This window comes from Trachinotus anak, unplaced genomic scaffold (assembly GCF_046630095.1).
Source record: "Trachinotus anak isolate AG129_WGS33_773 ecotype Australia unplaced genomic scaffold, CSIRO_AGI_Tana_v1 ptg000002l, whole genome shotgun sequence".
NCBI classification, from domain to species: domain Eukaryota; kingdom Metazoa; phylum Chordata; class Actinopteri; order Carangiformes; family Carangidae; genus Trachinotus; species Trachinotus anak.
Genome location: NW_027273853.1, coordinates 4,055,271 through 4,076,114, shown reverse-complemented (window position 1 = coordinate 4,076,114; position 20,844 = coordinate 4,055,271). Strand labels below are relative to the sequence as shown.

At 39.7% G+C, this 20,844-nt stretch overlaps 1 protein-coding gene and 1 long non-coding RNA gene across 4 annotated transcripts; both read right to left on the bottom strand.

Moving 5' to 3' along the window:
• Positions 1-96: 96 nt before the first annotated feature.
• On the bottom strand, positions 97-20,217 carry smc1b (structural maintenance of chromosomes 1B). 3 transcript variants are annotated; one of them, XM_071490963.1, is made up of 25 exons: positions 20,006-20,216; positions 19,188-19,376; positions 18,351-18,463; positions 17,358-17,561; positions 16,150-16,388; positions 15,664-15,922; positions 14,964-15,104; positions 14,722-14,804; positions 14,438-14,537; positions 13,763-13,948; positions 13,412-13,603; positions 12,907-13,053; positions 12,655-12,792; positions 12,291-12,407; positions 11,788-11,894; positions 10,951-11,092; positions 10,556-10,701; positions 9,309-9,462; positions 8,945-9,043; positions 3,990-4,146; positions 3,601-3,755; positions 2,569-2,720; positions 1,731-1,800; positions 731-841; positions 97-625 (listed from the first exon to the last, which is right to left on the bottom strand). In XM_071490963.1, the coding sequence occupies exons 1-25, from the start codon at positions 20,112-20,114 to the stop codon at positions 512-514; spliced, it is 3,624 nt and encodes a 1,207-aa protein (XP_071347064.1). In that variant the 5' UTR covers positions 20,115-20,216; the 3' UTR covers positions 97-511. The 3 variants fall into 3 exon arrangements, with proteins under 3 accessions (XP_071347064.1, XP_071347055.1, XP_071347073.1); XM_071490954.1 differs by having other exon boundaries at positions 14,330-14,537; positions 20,006-20,201; XM_071490972.1 differs by lacking the exons at positions 3,601-3,755; positions 3,990-4,146 and having other exon boundaries at positions 14,330-14,537; positions 20,006-20,217.
• Positions 4,158-8,936, bottom strand: LOC139628879 (uncharacterized). The gene is made up of 3 exons (XR_011692872.1): positions 5,962-8,936; positions 5,588-5,699; positions 4,158-5,273 (listed from the first exon to the last, which is right to left on the bottom strand). It is a non-coding gene; the product is annotated as an uncharacterized lncRNA (long non-coding RNA).
• Positions 20,218-20,844: the final 627 nt, after the last annotated feature.

The following is a 20,844-nucleotide window of genomic DNA, read 5'->3' as shown; positions in this document are numbered from 1 at the left end:
CAACAGAAACACAAAACGACCATGAGACACAAAATGTAAGACACATGGCCAACTGATATGTCCAGAAAATCATACGTACATCAAAAAAGCCCAGTCTTCAATTCTGTAGATTTAATGAGGACACAAGTCACACTGAAAAGCATAACTTTTAAACACAATACAAGTCCAGAAACCAGTACTAAAACAAGTGAGTAATATCTAACATTTAACCTTTGTATAACATTCCCAATGTTCCCTTTTAATCCAATCCAATCCAGGAATTCAATCAAATGCTAAATACCGTGAGGTTTAAATGATTACCCCAGGACGCCTTCAATGAATTACAAAAATCATTTTACCAAAACCAATACTGCAAACAGCCTAAAATGGAACATAGAGGTCATTACTTGGTGGTAACAACTTTGCCTTACATTTAGTCAAAAAACATTGAGAACTGATATGGCCAATGAAAATAAAGGCAAGAGAAATACAAATGAGGGACTCATGTAGGTAACTCCTGACTTCATGAATCCTATCTTTTTCCTCCTCTGTCCTCCTTGTCAGTCTGTTTCCCATTGTCTTCTTCAACCAGGGGGTAGGGTCGCAGGTCCAGGGTTAGAATGCGGCTGAACATACGTTCATCAAACTGTGAGGAAGAAGCAAACAATGTACCGGTAGTGACTGCATTGACATGTAATAGAGACATTAAGAGTTCCTCTCTAACTTCCAACATGTCATAAACATTTCTTACATCTGAGTAGACTCCCAGCAAAGCGTCTGCCTTGGAGAAAAACTCCTCCTTCAGGGAGATGACAATGATCTGCATGTTCTCTCTGGACTCCTCCCTGATGAAATGGGTCACCTGGATACACCCACACAAGATAGGTACAAATACAATCCATGAACATATGACAATAGGATAATATTGCACGGATGAACAAACAAAACTTAATAAAACATCTTAACAATTACATGAATCATATTATACTGTTTATACATGTTTTATGTAATTACTGCTGTAACTTTAATGTCCAACACAATTTCCCCTGTGAGCAAAGTGAAATTGATTTCATATCTCAATCACAAACTTTGTTGCCAGACAACCAAAGAGCACCAACTGCCCTGATACAAGTAAAACTATACCCATTAATAGCACGTATGGATGTGATTTTTTTTTCACTGTATCTTTTAGTATATAAAATACCTGACGAGAAGGGGAAAAATTCCCTCACAACTTGAGTTGACACCTTAAAATGTCCTTTTTTCGTCCTATCAGCAGGCCACAACCCAAAGATATTCAGTTCACAATGATATAAAACAGAGAAAAAACTGTGAATCTAGAAATTGGAAAGCGTGGAATCAAAGTATATTGACATTTTTGACTGATAAACTACTTAAACCTAAAATGGTGGCAAACTTGCTAGTTCTTTATTTATAAATCCAGCTGTTCCAGAACAACACGATCACTGAAGTCATGCTGGGTAATTCCAGTCCAACATTTACTGCTCTGTTTTGGTCTCTAGTGCTTTTCTAGCCATATCTACCACTTAAAGTGCTTTATACTACAAGTCACATTCACACAGCGCTTGCTATCTTGCTAAGATTGCTAACACACAGACCTATATACCGGCGCATCAGGGGCAATTTGGGGTTTAGTATCACATTTCAAAGTGTGGGCTGGAGGATTGAACCACCAATGTTCTGTTAGTGGATGACATGCTCTACGGCTGCCTGCTTTTAGCTGCTTTTACCTTGCTGATGTTAGTGTTGTCCAAGGCTGCATCCACTTCATCCAAGACGAAGAAAGGAGCAGGTCGGAAGCTGAGAGAAACGACACAAATACCAGTGTACCAAACAGAACAGACACACTTAACCAATAACACTGGTCAAATGTCAATTGATGATAGATAACTGATGCAGTATTAGATAATGTGGGTCGAGTGCTTCAGAAGACTATCAATCAATAGAGGTAAAAAAATAAAAATAAAAATAAATTCTTTAATTTGACAAAGAACAATTGTTTCACTACAAAAGTAAATAAAGCATCAGCAATGGATGGGACTCAATGGCATTGTCAAGTCTCTCTTTAGAGGAGAGTCTTTTACATAAAGTTGATGATGTGAAAGAGAAGAAGATCAAAAGGCTCTCCAAATTACAAAGCCTTTACTTATTAGTCCATTTATCAGTTTAAAAACTCATGTTCATCACAAGCTAAGTACCCCGAGACAACTGTTATTTTTCTCCCCAAGAAGAAATTAAAGTTTCTGAAAGATATTTCATGGTGTGTCAACAGCTGTGCAGCAATTCCTTTAGTTTTGAACTTCTGCTGGGGATAATTCTCCAGCTGTCCTGCCGACAATTTATTTCAAGTAAACGTTGAATTTGTTTAACTATTTTGGGAAACAGGATGGTAACACATTAATTTATCATTAAAGATGAGTTTTTATGTTTGTTTTACCCATTATCTAGTAGTATTATAGACATGTCATTTTTATGTGATTCCTTTATCCTAGTTTATGTACAATGTGCTATATTGTAATCTAATGTATTCTAGTCTGTTGTAGGGTTTTATTGAGCCTCAGGGATTACCTGTGGATGGCGAACAGCAGGGCCAGAGCAGCGATGGCCTTTTCTCCACCAGACAGATTGTCCATGGACATGAAGCGTTTCCCTGGTGCCACACAGTTGTAGTTGATGCCTCCGAGGTACGGCTCATCTGGATTATCTGCACTCAGTATGGCCTGGAGCACACACACAGTCTATTTCAATTTCTTTTATAGGAACTTGTCATTAAAGGCATCTTGTTCTTGTTTCCAACAGAGAGTTCCTGCAGGGTTTACTACATGAAATTTTAAGACTTACATAGAATGAAATTTAATAACAGTTTTATAGTCATAATGGCCAAAGTATGAAAAATATGAATGAAAACCAGTGGGGATGATGAAATCTGGAATTGCTTACAAAGTACGTGCAATTATATAACACTTTGTCTGTACTTCCAAGTAGTATGTAAAATAGTTCCTAATAAAATCAATAATTAATCATTAAACACAGCCAAGACAAGTATAAACAGCAGCAAACAGATGGATGGATGGATGGACGGATTAAATTAAAATAATTTATTTAAGGTCTTTACATAAGGTCAGAGGTTTGGAACAATAGTAATGTGGATTTTCAAGCCAGATTTTGCTGAAACAACATATAGAAACATGTTAAAAGTAATGTTAGTGCCACAAGCTAGAAAATATAATTAAATGTAATTAAATACTTTTTGAGGTCACTGAAATCAAGGCTTTTTAAGCCTTACCAATACCTGCAGGTACCCTATACATACATCATCTGTCCATGGCCCAGTGTTAATGAAAATTATGTATCATTTACACAGTTTATGCTTAGCTGAACTCAAAGCCTGCTCAATGTTCAGTATGAAGTGTACAAAGAACTGACTGTTTGGTTATTAGGCCAAAAATGTTGAAGTCAGTCAAGTATAGCCAAGTAAATCTTACGTTAACAGAACTTTTTACAAACATGTCTGTGGGGGAAGGAGGAGAAATGCAGATAAATACAATAAAAGCAGAGAAACCTGTGTGTGTTTCTGTGATTGAGATTTTGTTGCTTCACCTGAGCGCTGCTGTTCCTGCAAATTCTTTTATAGATCTGATCAATTACAACAGACACATGCTCAAAGCACTGGCTGAAGAGGTGGAAGCGCTGGGCTTTGACTTGCTCGAACTCCTGTCTGCACTTCCTGGCTAATTTGGTGCTGGCATCAAAGGCTGAGTGAGGGGGAGGAAACAAGGCTCAATCACCAGTCCAGTACTTTGGTTATCATACTAACACTCAGTCTTATTACAACACTAAACAACAGGTAGAAACACCATGTGGGAATAAAACCTTATATAGATCAATGAAGTGGTTTTGATTGGCAAACATTTTTTGCAGCAATTATAATAGTTGTATTCAATGAGCGTTTCATTTCGAAATTAAACACTTGGTAGAAAATGAAATACCTTCTGTCACTCCTTGTAACTTGTCCTTCACCTCCCTCATCTTTTCCAGAGCTTTTAGATTGGGGACAGTGGTGCGATGCAGCACTCCCTCTGTGGAGGACAGTGACTCCTTCAGCTTCTCTAGGTACGCCTCCACCTCCTCCTCTGCCTCCAGACTCTGTATCAGGGTATATACAGAAATCCTGAAACTAAATGTAATACCTTTTAATACCTTTTTTAATACTTTCTCAATAATTTTTAAAACCAGCACGAAATTGAGTTGCAACTGTTTTAATTGGCAACCTTTCTAACTTTTACACAATACAATACAACAGAATTTAAATAGGGAACATGGCTCAACAGAATAGATTTAGAGATTCAGTGATTTTGAATACATCTTGCATTTAATTAACTTCTTGAATAAAAAATAACAGATCATATAAAATGTTCAATAAAAGGACAAAAGTTCCAACAAACTGGCATTCACGGGGCAGCCTGGTAGTCGAGTGGTTAGGGCGCATATAATGTTGAGCGCAAGACGCTCTTAGCAGGGCAGTCACCAGTTTGACTCCCGACCGGTCCGACTCTTTCCTGCATGTCATTCCCCTCTCTCTACCCCCTTTCCCGTCAGTCTCCACTAAGCTATAATATAGGCATAAAAAGCCCCAAAAAAAAAAAAAAAAACACAACTGGCATTCACTACGTGAACTGGTGATGTCATCAGAACCAGTGAATGGACTTTGTCGATTTGCACTAGTTCCTCTTTTTTTTCTTCCAGCCTTCCCCTCTGCCTTCTCGGCCAACTTGTTGGCATCATTTTCAAGGATGGTACAGACATCGCTCAGGACTTTGCGTTGCTTTCTGAGCTCCTCCAGCTCATCTTCAGCTGCCTTTCTCTTTAGCCCCTGTGCGGCATTCTCCCTTTTTTTCCGTTCTTGCTCAAGGTATAGCCTGTACTGGGACCTTGCAGAGGCCACAGATGCCAGGAGCTCCTTGGTTAGAGGCACCTTGAGAACACCACCACAGCCACTGACCTCACAAATCAACCTCAGTGCCTCGAGAGATTTGTCTAGGAGGTTACATGTTTCCACCTCCTTGTTTACTGAGAAGCCTCTTTCCAAGGTGGCTTGTCCATGGGACAGGAGTAAAAGGCTCTGGCAGAACCTTAGCAGGTCAGGGTAGGAAGTGCCGAGAGTTGAGTGCAGAAACACATCCACACGCTGCTTCAGAAGAGAAAGGAGCGGAAGTATCCATCTCTGCCCTCAACAGACAGTAAGGATGTGAACTGTTGAATGATCACATCACCTACAACATTGACAAGGAAATGAAGATAGTAATTATTCATGTCATTTAAATAAATTCCAGTCAAGTGCTTAATCATCCATTTGACAAAATACATATATCACAACATCACATCACAGCATCTACATGGAGAGCTAGGAGTGTATAACAGATTTTTTTCAGAACTTAATAATTTACTTTGAGAAAAGCATTGACACTTCCTCAATGTTAAGATGAGAATGCAGAAAACCACCTTGCCAGTGAGACATCTAACACATGGCCTTAATCAATGTGAATAACCTATCCACTTCTACTTTTCCTATACAATATTTTCTTACCAGCTTGAATGCCACCTGCCAACTGCTTGCTCTGGAGGAATGTTTGCACTATACTCTCCATTTGTGTGATGCACCACTCAGGATCTCTGTACATGTTTGTGGGATCCAACTCCTAACAAATGAGGAACATAAAGGAATATTCACTGCAAATGCTTTGGAAGGGTATGTTTTACTTTTTTAATCTAATATTTAATCTAATGTTCTTTAATCTAATCTAGTTTTATTATTATTATTATCATTAGTAGTAGTAGTAGTAGTAGTAGTAGTACTAAATGACAAAAGGTCAATTTTATAACATACTTGCTGGATCGTTGTGTAGGCAGCACAGCACACACATGCATCTCTGAAAACAAAATAACCCACATCAAAATTACCTTGATGGCAGATTCAGCACCCACGCCTATGTCTACACTCCTAGGGGAGCTCCACTTCTTCTCATCGGATACTTCTATTTTGGTCAGCTGCAGGGGCTGAGGTCCTGTAGGAGCTCCCACTGCACAAACCGCCTCAGTAAACTCTTAAAATGACAAGACAAGTAGTTAGTAACCAAGCCATTCATACAGATAAATACAGATTAATCAAATCAATCAAATTAACCAAAATCTTTACACTGATTATTACCATCAGCAGCTCAGTCAAATCTTTGGCCAAGAAGGGCAACACTGGCACATCGTTTTGGAACTTTGTCAAGAAGGGGTTGAAGGTCCTTGCAATTGCCAGAAAGAACCGAAGTTTCGCGAAAATGAAAGGATCCCCTTGTGCTGCCACAATGGTGTCATATGAGGCCATGCAGGGGCTTGGGACCTTCTTTTTCTCTGCAGCATCCACATATGTCTGAAGCATTGGCCAAACCTCAACTGCTCTCTCTGCCACCAGAACGTTTTCAACCCATCTATGGCCACAAAATGGCCATTCTTGGCAGAACTGATGGGGGCTGTAAACCCTTTTACTATCACTGTTGTGTCACGTTACGTTATAAATACGTTAACCCGAATATGCCTACGCTCCGTCATTTCAGCATGAGAGTCAGCTGGGGCGCAGCCGCGCAGGCTTCTACTCTCTCGCTCTGTCGCTCCCTCATGTTTATGTTTCACGTAATGTAACGATACGGTCTGCGTCTTTTTTTTCCCTTTACAGTACCAGTGTGATTCCAGAGAAGCGAAGAGATCAGGCTCCACACCACTGTTGTTTTGTTATTTATTTGCATATTTATAAGAAGAAGAATATTGTTTGTTTTATATACTTGAAGGCTCCATGCCACTGCTGTTCTTTTTTGAATGTAAATAGTTGAATATTGTTGTTATTTATTACCATAAAGCACAGTATTACTTGTTTTTATAGTGGTATTAAATACTTGACAGTTTAAAGCAGTTTTCAATAAATTAGTGAATTTAAAAGTACATGGGTTCTGTTTTTTTTTTAAATCATGGTATCGAATTAGTATCGAGAATCGTGGAAAATCACAGGTATTGGTATCGACTACTGAAATTCTGGCATCGTGACAACCCTAGTGGAGGGTGTGAAGTCCACAGCTTCCTACAGTGACCACCTGAGCACCTCCGTAGAGCTCTCCATGCTCCTTCTGGAGAAGATCCAAAAACTTCTAATTCACACTTGGGCCATCCATACCAACTGACAGAAGCTGCCTCATATTCGGTTGTGCAACATATTCCTGAGAATTGACACAGAAGAAAGTTTGTTAAAAATAACAACAGCTTTTTCTTGAAATAAAGTGCATTTAACATTCAGACACAGTAAAATTGGTTTCAACTTTCAGAAAAGATAGGCTTCAATTTTAGCCCAAAAATGCCACTCATTGTTGTATATACAATTGCATTTCATACCATTTCAGATAATTAGTATTTTAGATATAAAATTATTTAGTGGTGTTCAAAGCAAAACATCAGCCAAATGTTACATATGTATAACTGTAAGATTATTAAACAAACATGATGCTGGAACCTGGTTTACTTTGTACATTGGAGCTATTGACCCCACATTAGCTACATGCAGGTACCCCAACTTTCTGTAGTAACTGCAAACCTTGGTGGTCGATTTCAATACTTTTGAATACAATCAATTTGCCAATATTGTACTGTTACAACAAATCAACAGCAAATCAATAAAATCATTATAAATTAATGAAAACTACTCAAATGTGTAACCACACAATGTCCCTATGTAGGCCTATATGTATAGCAATAAGAAGAATATAAACTTACCTTGATGTGATGCAACAAGTCATCGGCCCTTCCATATCCCAAGAACTGCGATCCAAAGTATCTGCATTAGACACAGCTATCCTCCTAATATCGAACATGGATATCCAGCTGCTTTTTCTTAGACGACTGATTGAGGCCCTCATCAAACATAATCACGAATGGCCCAGCCTTGTTGATGCTATCAACAAGCTGTTTTTTGAAGAACGGAGCTAATCCAAATCTGATGATGTACCCAGTTTTGTCTTTACCACACGTGAATGACTTGGCGATGTCAGAGTCAGGAAACATTGCTTTAAACAGCTCTCCAATTCCTTCATTACAGTTCAACGAGTGGTGCTTAACAGCAGTGTCCAGACACCACAGAACTTCCGCACATAGTATTAGGCCCCCCTGGTCACCTAGAGATCTGCCGTTGATGTAGCCGTAACGTTGGTTTGGACGGCGGTACCGGTTTGCGGAGGTGTAACGGTGGCAGCAGCACAGAAAGTCGAGATAGATAACTGCTCTCCGCGTCCGCGCATTCCATTTTTATGACTAGTGCACTGTATATGCGACCAGAGAGCGTTAACCCCCATCCAGGTGATATTGATATCAGTGAGCCTGCTGGTTATTCTCTACTACAGGCCTGAGCCAGCCTTTAAACGGCATGTCCTCTAGCCAGCTGTCGGAGAATTGGAATTTTCCCATGATGACGATATGCTTGGTTGTCCGAGTGTTGAAGATAGGATAGAGTTTGACAAGCCAGCCAGTATCCAGTTCCACGCGCAAAATGTTTGAGACATCCAACGACCATTGAATATGACGTCAGTATCATAGACATCGCCTAACTAGAATGAATGAGCCTAATCCCACACTTAAATAAATTTACGCGAACTTTAGCAGATACACTTTTAAACACAAATGGACAACAATCTAAAATTTAATACCTCGTAAAATGGCGTTTGATACATTTCAATACCTTTTAATGGCCTTCATTTTTGCTAATTTGATTTACTACCTTTTAATGCTTTTTAAAACCCTGCAGATACCCTGTGTATAGATAAATGTTCAGTACATGCAAGTGTTGCAGAAATATTGTTGGTACATGCTGGTAGAAGAACTAAAATTAGGATAATGATGAATCTTAATGTCTCACCTTGAGCTCTGCATCCAGTTCAGAGTAATCAATGACTAGCTGTGCCTCTCTCTCGTAGATGTCCATGGTGGCCGACGTGCTCTCAGATTCTGTGTCCAGCTGTACGAACCACAACAATCAGTGATCAGGTGACACTGGTACAAAAAGTCCTCATTACTTTTTCTGTTTATGAAAACTCAGTAAAGTGTCTCAGTCTTCATTACTCTAATGTGAGGGTTCCCATAGCATCTGTTATTAAATTCAAAATATGAGAATCATATTAATATTCAGTATATTTCCAAAACTGCACAGTGCTGGAGTTGGAATGATCACTCTGATGAATCACAAGAGCCATCAGTTGTCAAAACAGACGTCCTCCCCCTACCTGCACCTCACTGATTTCATCCAGACTCCCTGACAGCAGAGTGATGGGCAGACCCTGGATTTTGCAGGCCAGCAGTAAGTTGTGTTTGGCCAAGCATTTCCTCTCCAAAGCTGTCTCTGCAGTCATCACCTCCCGCTGAAGCTTCACCAACTCTCTGAGAGACAGAAAAAAAGTGGTCTCACAAAATTTGGTAATTACCTCGTGTAATTTCCTTATTTGTGACTGGATATCAGAGATAAGGGGATGTTTGAAAAAGCAGAACCATTGGAACCAGCAGGAAAAAACAGTAATATCCTCCCACTCTTCACCAGTAGCAGCCTGAGTTATGCCCGACTCTAATATTGTGTATTGTATTGTAGTTTTATCAAAATGTCATAAGTCATCATAATTGAAAATGTGATTCCTTTAAAGTCGTGTTTTCATAAATATTACTGATGAAAACAAACTTTCAATTCATCAGAAAACATTCATATCCTATATTAAGTAGTTCTCCAGTGTTATTCTCCATAATCATTGACCTGTCAATCAACTTAGAAGCAATAACAGATTCCAATATTGTGATTTTATCTTTTGGTTATAGATTTTATCCATTGACATAATCAAAAAAGGTTTGCACAAATTAACATCACCTGTAGTTCGAATCACCTTCCATGAATTAAGTGACATTCACATGTAAAAGTATACAATATACTGAATGTGCAACCACAGTTTTTTTTTTGACACAACCACAGACAGTATATAATGATGGGTGTGGCCTCTGTCACATTACCCCTAGGTTTCTTGAAGAGCCCTCAGCTGAAGCTCAGAGTGACCTGCTCCTTCGTTGCCATCTTGGCAGTGCCTGACTCAGCCTAACTCCTGGCTAATCCAAAAATAGGCAAAGAGGCGTGGAGCTGAGACTTTGGTGCGTTCCCGTTGACCACGCCCTCAATATGCATAAACTGAAGTCATGAAGGGGGGAATTAGCTATAGAGACCACATTTGTTTTTTGTACCAGGCTGTAAACATGTTTATTTCTGCTGTAAAGTTGCATATTTTAACATGGGAGTCTATGGGGATTGACTCGCTTTTGGAGCCATTTGAGGAACTGCAGTTTTCGGCACTTTATTGCTGGCATCGGGTTGCTGCTTGGACACAACTTTTTCTAGAATCTGACAGAGGGAAAACCTCTGTAAAATCAGCAGTTGCAGTATTACTAGTAACAGTAGTCGTAGCAGCACAGTAACAGTGCTAGTTTGCAGTCTTACTTGTTGATCTCTCTAAGGCTCTGGGTTTTCTGGTCCAGCTCAGCCTTGGCAGCAGCTACTAGGCTCTTCTTAGAGAGCAGCTGGTTCGTCAGCTCCAGCAGTTTGTTCTGACCTTCCTCCACCGCCACCAGCAGCTTCTCCTCATCCTGCAGGGGATTAGAAACATGCAACAGCCAAAAGTTTGAACTCAGCCTCAGGGTATCCTGCAACATCCCAAATGTCTACTGAACCCTTCATTATTGTTTTGAAAGGGATTAATATTCCAGGGGGAGGAAGGTAATCAGTTTCGTCACAGTCCTTGAAAACTGAAGCTGTCATTCCACATAGTGTTACCCACTGCCACATTACCAGAGCAAGTCTAAAACAAGTAAGCTGCTACACATCAACACTAACACCTTTCCCTGCTCTGCTGTGGTTTTCTCCTCCTCGTTGATGGTCTCCTCCATTTTGTGGATCTTCTTTTTCTGCTGCTCCAGTTGGTCTTGTTCATACTCAAGCTGTGCATTCAGGCGAGCACACTGACTCTCAAACTCCAGGCTGAAGGGAGAGATGTATGATGCATCAAGGTCTTTATGCTGCAAAGTACATGAGAACTTGCAAACACACTGGACAAACACTGTAACTGTACAGTGCAAGTCAGTATGAATGCATGAGCAGTCAGACACGGGCAAAACTGAAATGTAGGATTGCTGTGACTGTATTAGAGAAAATCATATAGAATTACACTAAATCATAATAAAATGAAGATTCTCGGGGCGGCCCGGTTGTCGAGTGGTTAGGATGTGTACCATGTTGAGCGCAAGAGGCTCTTAGCAGGGCAGTCACCGGTTCGACTCCTGACCGGTCTGACTCTTTCCTGCATGTCATTCCCCTCTCTCTACCCCCTTTCCTGTCAGTCTCCACTAAGCTATAATAAAAGCATAAAAAGTATAAAAAATAATAATAATGATAATAATAATAAAAAAAAAAAGAAGATTCTCATAGAAATTGAAACAGCAAAAGAACACTTAAAACAAATTTTACTGTATTACACACAGTCGGTGACTAAAGTCTTACTGTAATTGATTAGAAGGGCCAATAAAACATTTTCTTTTCCATACCAAACACAAATACAAATAACTGGTATTTGTAAAATCATGCAAACATCCTCACGTAAAATCATAATACATGAAAGCTATTGTAAGCTAAGTTTAGCACGTGACACAGAAAATACTGGTGTGTGGTTGTCGTACCGTTTCTTGTCGAGCTCTGTCTGCTGTTTCAAATGCTCCTGTTCATACTCTCGGATGCTGTCCACACCAATCTCAGCACAAAAGTCAGAAAACACCAAGTCCTCCATCTGAATACACAGATCATCTACACTGTTAAGTACATACGTAATAACCAGCCAACCAACAAGACCAGCACTGGTAAAGGATTTGGTGGTTAAGGTTGTCCACCAGCCACAAGAGCAGGAGGCCAGTGAAATACTCTTATTAAACAGCTGAAAATAATCCCACTTTATTTTTGGATTCAATGAGACACAGCATCTGAATAAATGCCCTATTTGTACATATACTGTGTCCCTGTGGTTCTGGCATTATATAATTATCAGGTTTTATTTAATTAATTTATTTCATTTTTTATCTTAATATTAATACAAAAAATCTAAAGCCTGAGAAATTGTCGTGAACATAAATTGGAGTTCAAGTCAACATTGGTAAACATGTTGTGAAAGCTCTGCAGACAGAAGTACCTGGTCGATCTGCTCTCTGATCTTCCTCATCTCTGCATCCTTGGCATCCAAACTTTCCTGCTGCATCTGGATCTGAGAATCCAGGTTTGCTAGTTCACTCTCCATACGAGAAATCTCCTGAAAACCACAACCACACAGAAAAAGACACAATAAGTACTGTAAGTCTGCATCTGCTCCATTTTTATCATGATACATCCCTGTACTAGTGATTTGCTTGTTATTATATTTGTATTAATGACATTAATAGTAAAAGTGACATATTGCACTAATCACACAGTATGTGTAAAGTCATTTAAATAAGCTCTTATCTTTTATTTATTAGTTTTCTTTATTTTTTTTTTTTTTACAATGACTTTGATCATACCACTTGGCATTTAAGGAAGTTTTTTTTCCGAATGTTTTCCAGCTCAGCTTTGGAGTATTTGAGTCGGGTCTGAGCACCCTGAGCCTGAGCAATGATCTGTTTCAGGTCTGACTCCTTCCGCTTCAGCCTCATCAGATCCTGTCATAAAAAACATAGCAGGACTGTTTATTGGGAAGAAACTCTTCTATCTGTACACAGGACAGGAAATCAACAAAAACAATTAGTTACTGCTTAGGTAACATGTTGACTCACACGCAGCTCAGCTGTCAGCTGGTCCTTGCGTTCCCTCAGCCGTGTCATGTCCTTCTCATCCCAGCAGCGAGCTTTAGTCCGCAGATCACTGGAGCCTCCAGAGATCACACCTGACTTTGCAAACAGCGTCCCATCCAACGCTACAGTCTACAGAAAACACTTCTGATTACAATATCTGCTGCCAGAAAAGGCCCACATGTTAGTAAGTAATATCAGAAAGGCCTGTTTGGCCTGTAGTGTTCCCTTTTACTAACAGTTTGGATTTTAACCTGTAAGTCAGTGGGAGTTTTACTTTCCCTGAATGAAAAAAAACTTTTAAAGTAGCTGTATGCAACTTTACTACACTTTCAAATTGTAGTAATCACTTCTGTAAGATGTTGTGAGATGTTGTTCAGTGTGTATTTCAGTGTATTTATCAGGTATAATTAATAGAGATGGATAAACAGACACTAAAAAACAGTGTGATTGAGCCAAATAAAAGTCCATGACTGAGGGTCAAGCTTACCTTGAGACGCTCCTGCCTGTCAAAGGCCACACTCCGAGCTTCTTTGATTGTCTCACACACCAGGGCGTTTCCACAGACAAACTGAACCACTTTTCTCAGCTGGGTGGCACCTGTGGCAGCATTAACCTGTACAACATCCACCACCATCTTGGCACCAGGCACCTGCCGCAGTCGCTCATTCAGAGGACTCACCTGGGCACACAGCAGTGATAGTTATTACTGCCGTTAGGTACTGTGTTTATGTGTACTTTTCTGACTACCAAAGAAACAAACAAATTCTGCAAAGTCTGTTTTTCCATTTTCAATAACACAAAAACGTTTGGACTCGCTTTGGCAACAGTTTCAACTCACTTCCAAGTAGTCGATGGGCAGGAAGGTTTCAGGTTCAGCTCGCTCCTCCTTAATGTAATAGATACAGTCACGGGCCACTTTTTCCGTGGCCACCACAATAGCATTGATGAAGCGGCCAAACACCTTGGTGACTGCCAGCTGATACTTCCTATGGATGGGACTGCACAAGTCAGACAGTCGACCATACTGGAAGAGGAAATATAAAAAACTGGTTCAGAATAATGTCCTCAGATTAAATGAAGAATCTGATGCATGATATTGAAAAACATTTGGTTGGCGCCCAAACTTCATCTTTCTAAAAACAGGACACTTCTCTTAAACGATGCAGCCAGACTTAATGAACAGCATTAAGTCTGGCTGCATCATTTAACACAACTTAACAACTAGCCTTTGTTAAGTTAACCACTATCAGTATATTAAGCCAAACAAAGGACTAAACATTGGAAAAGTTTTGAAAGGTGGATGACCAAAGGGTTTTTTTATTTGTAGGGATTTATTGGCAGCTTTCAGAAAACTAAATTTTGAGTTGAATGATATTTCGACTCATCATGCCCCACTGTCTCTTACCACAGTGTCAGGGTAGAGTCTTTGGAGCCTTTCTAGCAGCTCTTTGCGCTGCAGGAGGCGTGTGCTCTCCTGGTTGTCCAGGCGAGCGTTTCCAAGCTCCTGTAGTACCTGACCCAGCTCCTGGTTCACCTCCTCACTGCGCTTGCGCGCCCGCTGCAGCTCTGCACTCAGGCGCTCCTCCTGCAGACAGTACTCCTCGAGGGATGACCTGAGATATAAAGGGTTGCCATTTCAGGTTCCTTTTGTGATATTACATCCTGTCAAAGTACTTGATTTGTCACCATGGGTTTAAATCTCCTCGACAGTCAGGGAGTCGGGGAGAGAATGTCAGGTATTTTACTAGCTACATTACATTGTAAAGGGCATGTGGTGATTAGCTGTATACAACATACTTGCAGGTCTTGGTGTACTCCTCTAGCTTCTCTGCTCTACGTGTCATATCTTCCAGCTGAGTCTGGATGTTCCTGATGCCAACCTACAGCAGATGATGTTTCAAGTGTGGTATACAAGAATGTATTTATCACAGAGTCAGTGGTGTGAAACATGGTACTTTTTTAACCAGCTGTGCAGTCTGTGAATATTAATAAACTTGAAAAGATGTGTTGTGTCAGCAGAAATGTGTCTCCAACAGTACCTCCACTTCCTTCTTTCTGCGCTGGTCGAAAGCCAACTTTTCATAGTCTGCTTTCACCTCCCAGTGCAGTTTCTCTGCCTGCTGGCTGAGGACAGCCCCCTGCTTTTGGGCCAGCTCCTTCAGCTCTTTGTATCGCTCTAACTGTAGCAGAAATGCATGCAAAAACATGATAAGGATGTTATGACAATAAAATTTTTTGCTTCTTTGTCCCTGGTGGTTTCAAGCTTGGTGCTTGTCTAAGCCACCTGATTTTAAATACCAACAAAAGCAAAAATAAATCAAGGAAAAATGAAAAAACTGACTTTTATTTAAACCTGGATTTTCAGCCTATGTGAAAATGCATGGAACAAAAAAATAGCATCAACAGTGATCAAATAAAATATCGTTGTACAGTTCTATTGGAAATGTTTTCCTTTCATACACATGAATAAACTTTGTGTATGACGCATGCTGCACAAAACAAAAACAGCCCAGAGGACATGTTACAGAAACTTCCTATCTTAAGTCAAGTTAAGATAAGTAGAGTATAATATTTTACCCAGTTTGGTATTACAGGAGCAAATTAACTTAAGTTAGGATAGGAACACTGATTGAGGAACTATTCATCTGTAATGGCTTTTTTCCTAAGTCAGGTCTTAACCCTTGTTACCATGGTTATGGATCAGACTAACTTGGTTCAAGGTATTTGACACACACTTACCTGATCCGCCTCCAGCTCAATGTCTCTCCCACGGGTGGTTGCCTGCTGCTGGACCTGCTTCTCGTAGTTCCTCCAGGTCCTCTCCAGTTCAGCGATCTCCTGCCGACCCTCTGCCAGTTCCTTCTTTTTAATGGCCAGCAGCTTCTGATTCTTCTTGAGGGCATCACGGACTTTCTCAGCCTTCTTCATGTGATGAGAGGTGTTTACCTTTGCTCTGATGTACTGGGACCTGGACTGAGACAGGATGTGCTCCTGGGCACTGGGTGACAGAGTCAGAGGAGGCTAGTCAATTCTAGTCAGACCACTCCTGAATTTGTATTTAATGTCAGTTTGATTGCAGATGCTATCATCAGAGATCTGCCTGTTAAATATTAACACACAGAGAAATGTGAAAATAAAGCACATTTTTACAGAAAACTGCCCCTAAAATAAACTCAAAACATTCAAAACCCCTCTAATGAAACTCTCCCACACACACAAACACACCGGATCTCCTTCTCAATGTGCTGCTGCTCTCTAATGAGACGTCCATGTTCCTTCTTGTGGGTTTTGACCGTTTGCTCCGAGTTCGACATTTTACTCTTCTTTGCAGCTGCAGCCTGCTGTTTCTCCCTGAGATTGATGCTGAGAGCATTGATGCCCTTCTCATTATGGTAGAGCTCAGCCAGGCTAAGCTGCAGCCGCTTTTCGTGAAGATCGTCCACCAGTGCCTGGTACCTCTGAGCCTGGACAAAGAGAGAGGTGGGAGGGGGCAGTCAATAATGCTCAAGAGAAACATATACCTCTAGAATACAGCTCAGCTGATGCTAAACAGTCCATGATGCTATTGTGAGCGCATGTACATCAGTAATTTAGGACAAAATGACCTTATACCTGCTGCTCTCTCCTCCATCTACATCAACAGAGACTGTATTGGCCACATCCCAGTTTGCAGGTCAGTATGGAGCCCAATTAGAGGTAGAGCATTCAAATTATCAGGTGATTGGGTAAGCTACGATTTCTATGAAAATCTGTGGCACAGCATGATGTTAAATTTATATGGCAAGAATATTTTTTTCCCAAACTGATGAAGGACTGAGTATTTACTATTTACTACGACTGAATATTATAGCTGTTACCACCAGCACTATCCTGAGAAATACAGGCATCAGATGAAATTATTACATTTTTATCAAATTCAACATAGTGCTGCTTGTTAGAATTATTTTCATCATCAGTTTAATTCTATTTTCTAAATTAATTGATTCATCATTCAAAGTTTTAAAATATCAAAAATGTACAAAAATGTCACCTCGCAGTTTCTAAGAACCTGAGATGAAGTCTTCAGATTGCTAATCATCACAATGAGTCTGGGAACTACAGAAAGTTTGACATTTTTGCTTAAAAAATGACAGAAATTATTAAACTATAATCACAAACAGCTGGTGATTAATTTTCTGTTAGTTTGAAATTCTTGTCAACTGGCAGAACTTGTATCATCAATGGCTGTGATCAGATGAGGAGGGGTGTGGCTGGTGATTTAGTAGTGATCACCACCTCTAAAAAATCAACCTCTGTTGCTCTGACCTCTGATTACAGCTAAGGCATGGATACATCAGGAATTGTGGTCTTATTGATAATACTGAATCAGACAAGTGTGTGTATGACCCTCTGGCCTAAGAGAAACAATACATTCTTCTTTCGTGTGACCTTACCTCTAATTTTTCCTGGGACACGTGCTTCCTCTCAACAGTGGCAGATTTCTTCTTGTTGAAATGAAACTGTGTGTCCTCTTTGGCTTTAAGCAAGGCGTCTTTCTTCTTCTCGTACTCTGCAGTACACTCTCCCGACTGACTGATGAGCTCGAAGATCTTGGTCCTCTCCTTTGGATCCTTCAAAGCTATGGACTCTACTGCCCCCTGGTGAGGAGCATAATGATTAACAGACTTATCTTGTAAGGCTTTATTATGCTATTACTTACTGTCCCTGTTTCTACACACAGTTTATGTTATGTTCAATGTTGACATCAAATAACATCATGTCTATCATTATGTGCTGAATAGAAAAAATGTCATGTGTATTTTTCAAACTGCTGTAGGTCTTGTTTTCTTTGCCACATGGAGACGTATGGTGTTTTATTACGAATATCAAGTATGGAGTTTTTTCTTTGTTTTGTTATGTTACAGAGGTATCAACACCATGAACATTTTCACACAAATAATGGCAACACCTAAGTCCCCCTATTTTGCATTTGTTAGCAGTAAACAGAAATTTTATAAATAATTGACAACACTATAATGTAGTTATCAGCAGATATATGGACATGTGTTTAACTGTCAGCAAGTATAACTTCTAATATAACTTAAAATATACATAAGACATATTTTCACTCATTACAACTATGTTTCATTATATTTTCCTTCATTATCTGTTTAGACAGCAGCCTCCACTCATGTGTGCCCACAGGAGGAGTTATCGTTGTTGAGAAAAACCTAATGTCTGCAGGCTTCTTATAAATAGGAGAACTTAAAATAAAAATTGAACAAAATTTTAAATAGAGCTGATCTTTATATCCAACATCAGTAAACATTGTACACGCCATTTCAGAGTACTTTCATGTTTAACTCAACTAATGTCAAGACAAGTCCGGTATTTACAAATACAGAAATACTGATACACATTTCAGTGCAGTCCCTCAAACATTTTACCTGGAACACCAGACAGTTTCGAGCTTTGGTCACAATGCCAATCTTCTCAAGCTTCTCCACATATTTGGCCAAAGTAACATGTATGCCACTGATGCGATACTCAGATGAGTCGCCTGAAAAATACAAACTATGGCAGTTAAGACAGATTTGACCAAAAACTGACCGATGCATTCATTCTGAGGAGAGATGGGAATCAGCCTTCAATATCATAGCCAATACAGAACTTTGGTCGTATTGCAAGATGGTTTCTTGCAATACAACCAAAACAACCAAAAACAACCAAAAACTGACCATCAAAACTTCTCAGACCCAAAGCTCTCATCTTCAAATGTCATGTTTTGTTTGACTTAATGTACCAAGTACCCAAAAATATTTACCATGATAAAAGACAAAGAAAAGCAGGAAATCCTCTCATCTGAGAAGCAAGAGTCTGAGAATATTTATCAATGCTTCTGTATTTTTGATTGAAAAATTACTGAAATGATTAGTCAATGATAATAATAGTTCAACAGATTGTGTCAGTTGTAATCTTTACACTGAGTTATTGAATAAGTAACATTTCTGAGTATGAACACTTCTTCCACCACTGATTATATCCATCCTGGATTTTACATGTAGTCCACTTGCTCTTACTCTCAGAAGGAGTTTAGGGTTTATATTGTCCTTGGAGACATTGTAGCTTCACCTGTCCTGTTCTATACAACCTGATTTCTGAAAACCCTTTAACTTTAGCTGGATACATCCTCCTTGAAAAATGCATTAGGGTGAATTGTTGACAAACCCACTGTAGAGTCTAATGTGATGCAAACAGATTTCAACTCAGAAAATGTAACTCACCGGTGATAGTCCGACAGAAGACGGTCTCCTGGTCTTCATCGTCGCAGAGTCTAATGGCGACGCGGGCGGTGTCGGATACAGGCTGCCCGACGTGGGCTCCGTGAACCAGGTCCCTGAGGTGCTTCACCCTCAGGGCGGCAGGCCGCTCCCCCATGGCGAAGCTCAGGGCGTCCATCACATTGGACTTGCCTGGTTTGATTTCACATGTTTAATATATTTCGCTCATCTGAATAAATCAATTACTTTTCACATAGTGAGGTTTGCTAATGCAGACCAGGACTATCTCAAAAACCACCATACCTAACTTGTCATATCTGGACTAGATCGTCTCAGAGGGCGTAAAGACTGATTAAAACATACTCTCAGATCTGCAAAACATTGATTATATTTGTGGCCACACAAAAAGGGCAATTTCCCCCCACACTGCGCCAGGTCTAGATCAAAAACCTTTATATCTAGACTTGTCAAAGCTGCTCTATTGTTGTCAGAGGTAAAATTAAGGTTCAGCAAATCTGACGGTGGGTTTAAAACAGCATTAAAACCTTAACTAGTTTGTATTAACTCCCTTAAAACAATCAATTAGAGACTAACCTCAGTATCTACAACCTGAAATTAATTTGTAGGATTAAGCAAGAATTTACATTAACTGCTTTTAAAAATAAGTTTTGTATTGTTTTCGGGGCTTTAATCGGTCATTTTCACATAATTAACATAGCAGACAGAGGTATTAACAAAAGAGTACAAGCTAGCAGAGGTCTGTCTGGTAACGCTGGTTGTCTGGGAGCGTTAGCGGCTAGCTAAGTCAAAACTTCACTTACCTGACCCATTTGTGCCAATTATACAATTAAATCGCATGAAGGGACCGATGACTTGCTTCCCTCGCCATGACTTGAAGTTTTCGACATCAATTTGTTTCAGATAGCCCATTTTAATGTCTCCTTCTCTGAGGTGAAGCCAGCGGCTGGTTGCTGCCTCACGGCCCTCGGCAGGTCCTGATGAGCAGGAGGCGGGAAACTGAACAGGAAGCACAAATACATTTCACTTTACATTTCCAACATAAAACAACCAAATCCTTTATCCTTCTCCTTTTGTTAACGTTTTACACACACAAAATGAAAATGCAGTTTGTTAAGTGGTTTTAAACAAAACAGTGTCAGTAAATTAACTTTATTAGGGTGTGGGCCCTAAAAAAGCATTGAAATAAAAGTTTGTTTCTGTCTCAAATATTAAAACTGTACATTATCATTACAGTAAATAATTGATAACTACTCTAGGCTTTATCTTGTATCTAACACAATATTAGAGACTCTTAGGGGCCCTCCCTCCCGATCTGCAATGATTTGTGCTTATTAGTCTCTAAAGTTTGATTGGCTTGATGATACTAATTATAATTTATACTGTTCAAACAGACTGGGACAGCATTTGTTGGACACCAGTTCACATTAATTCTCTAAATAAGCACATATTAATTCAGGCCAACAGAGCAATAAAGTTTTGTTGTCTTTTATTATGAAATACAGTAATCTTTCCCTTGTAGAGGAAAGAGGAAGATGGTTTTCTACTTTTATCTTATGGTCAGACAATAATGAAGACAAGAAATTAGATAAATAATATAATATTGTATAATGTTGTAAACACCTTACAATGAACACTTCCC

Bases quoted from the DNA above. Each gene is read 5' to 3' on its own strand.
- smc1b (XM_071490954.1), bottom strand. From the start codon at position 20,114: ATGGGCTATCTGAAACAAATTGATGTCGAAAACTTCAAGTCATGGCGA. The intron at 18,464-19,187 runs GTGAGTTACATT...TGTATTTTTCAG, and splicing joins CTTCTGTCGGACTATCACCG to GCGACTCATCTGAGTATCGC. The intron at 2,721-3,600 runs GTGAAGCAACAA...TGTGTGCTCCAG, and splicing joins GCAGGAACAGCAGCGCTCAG to GCCATACTGAGTGCAGATAA.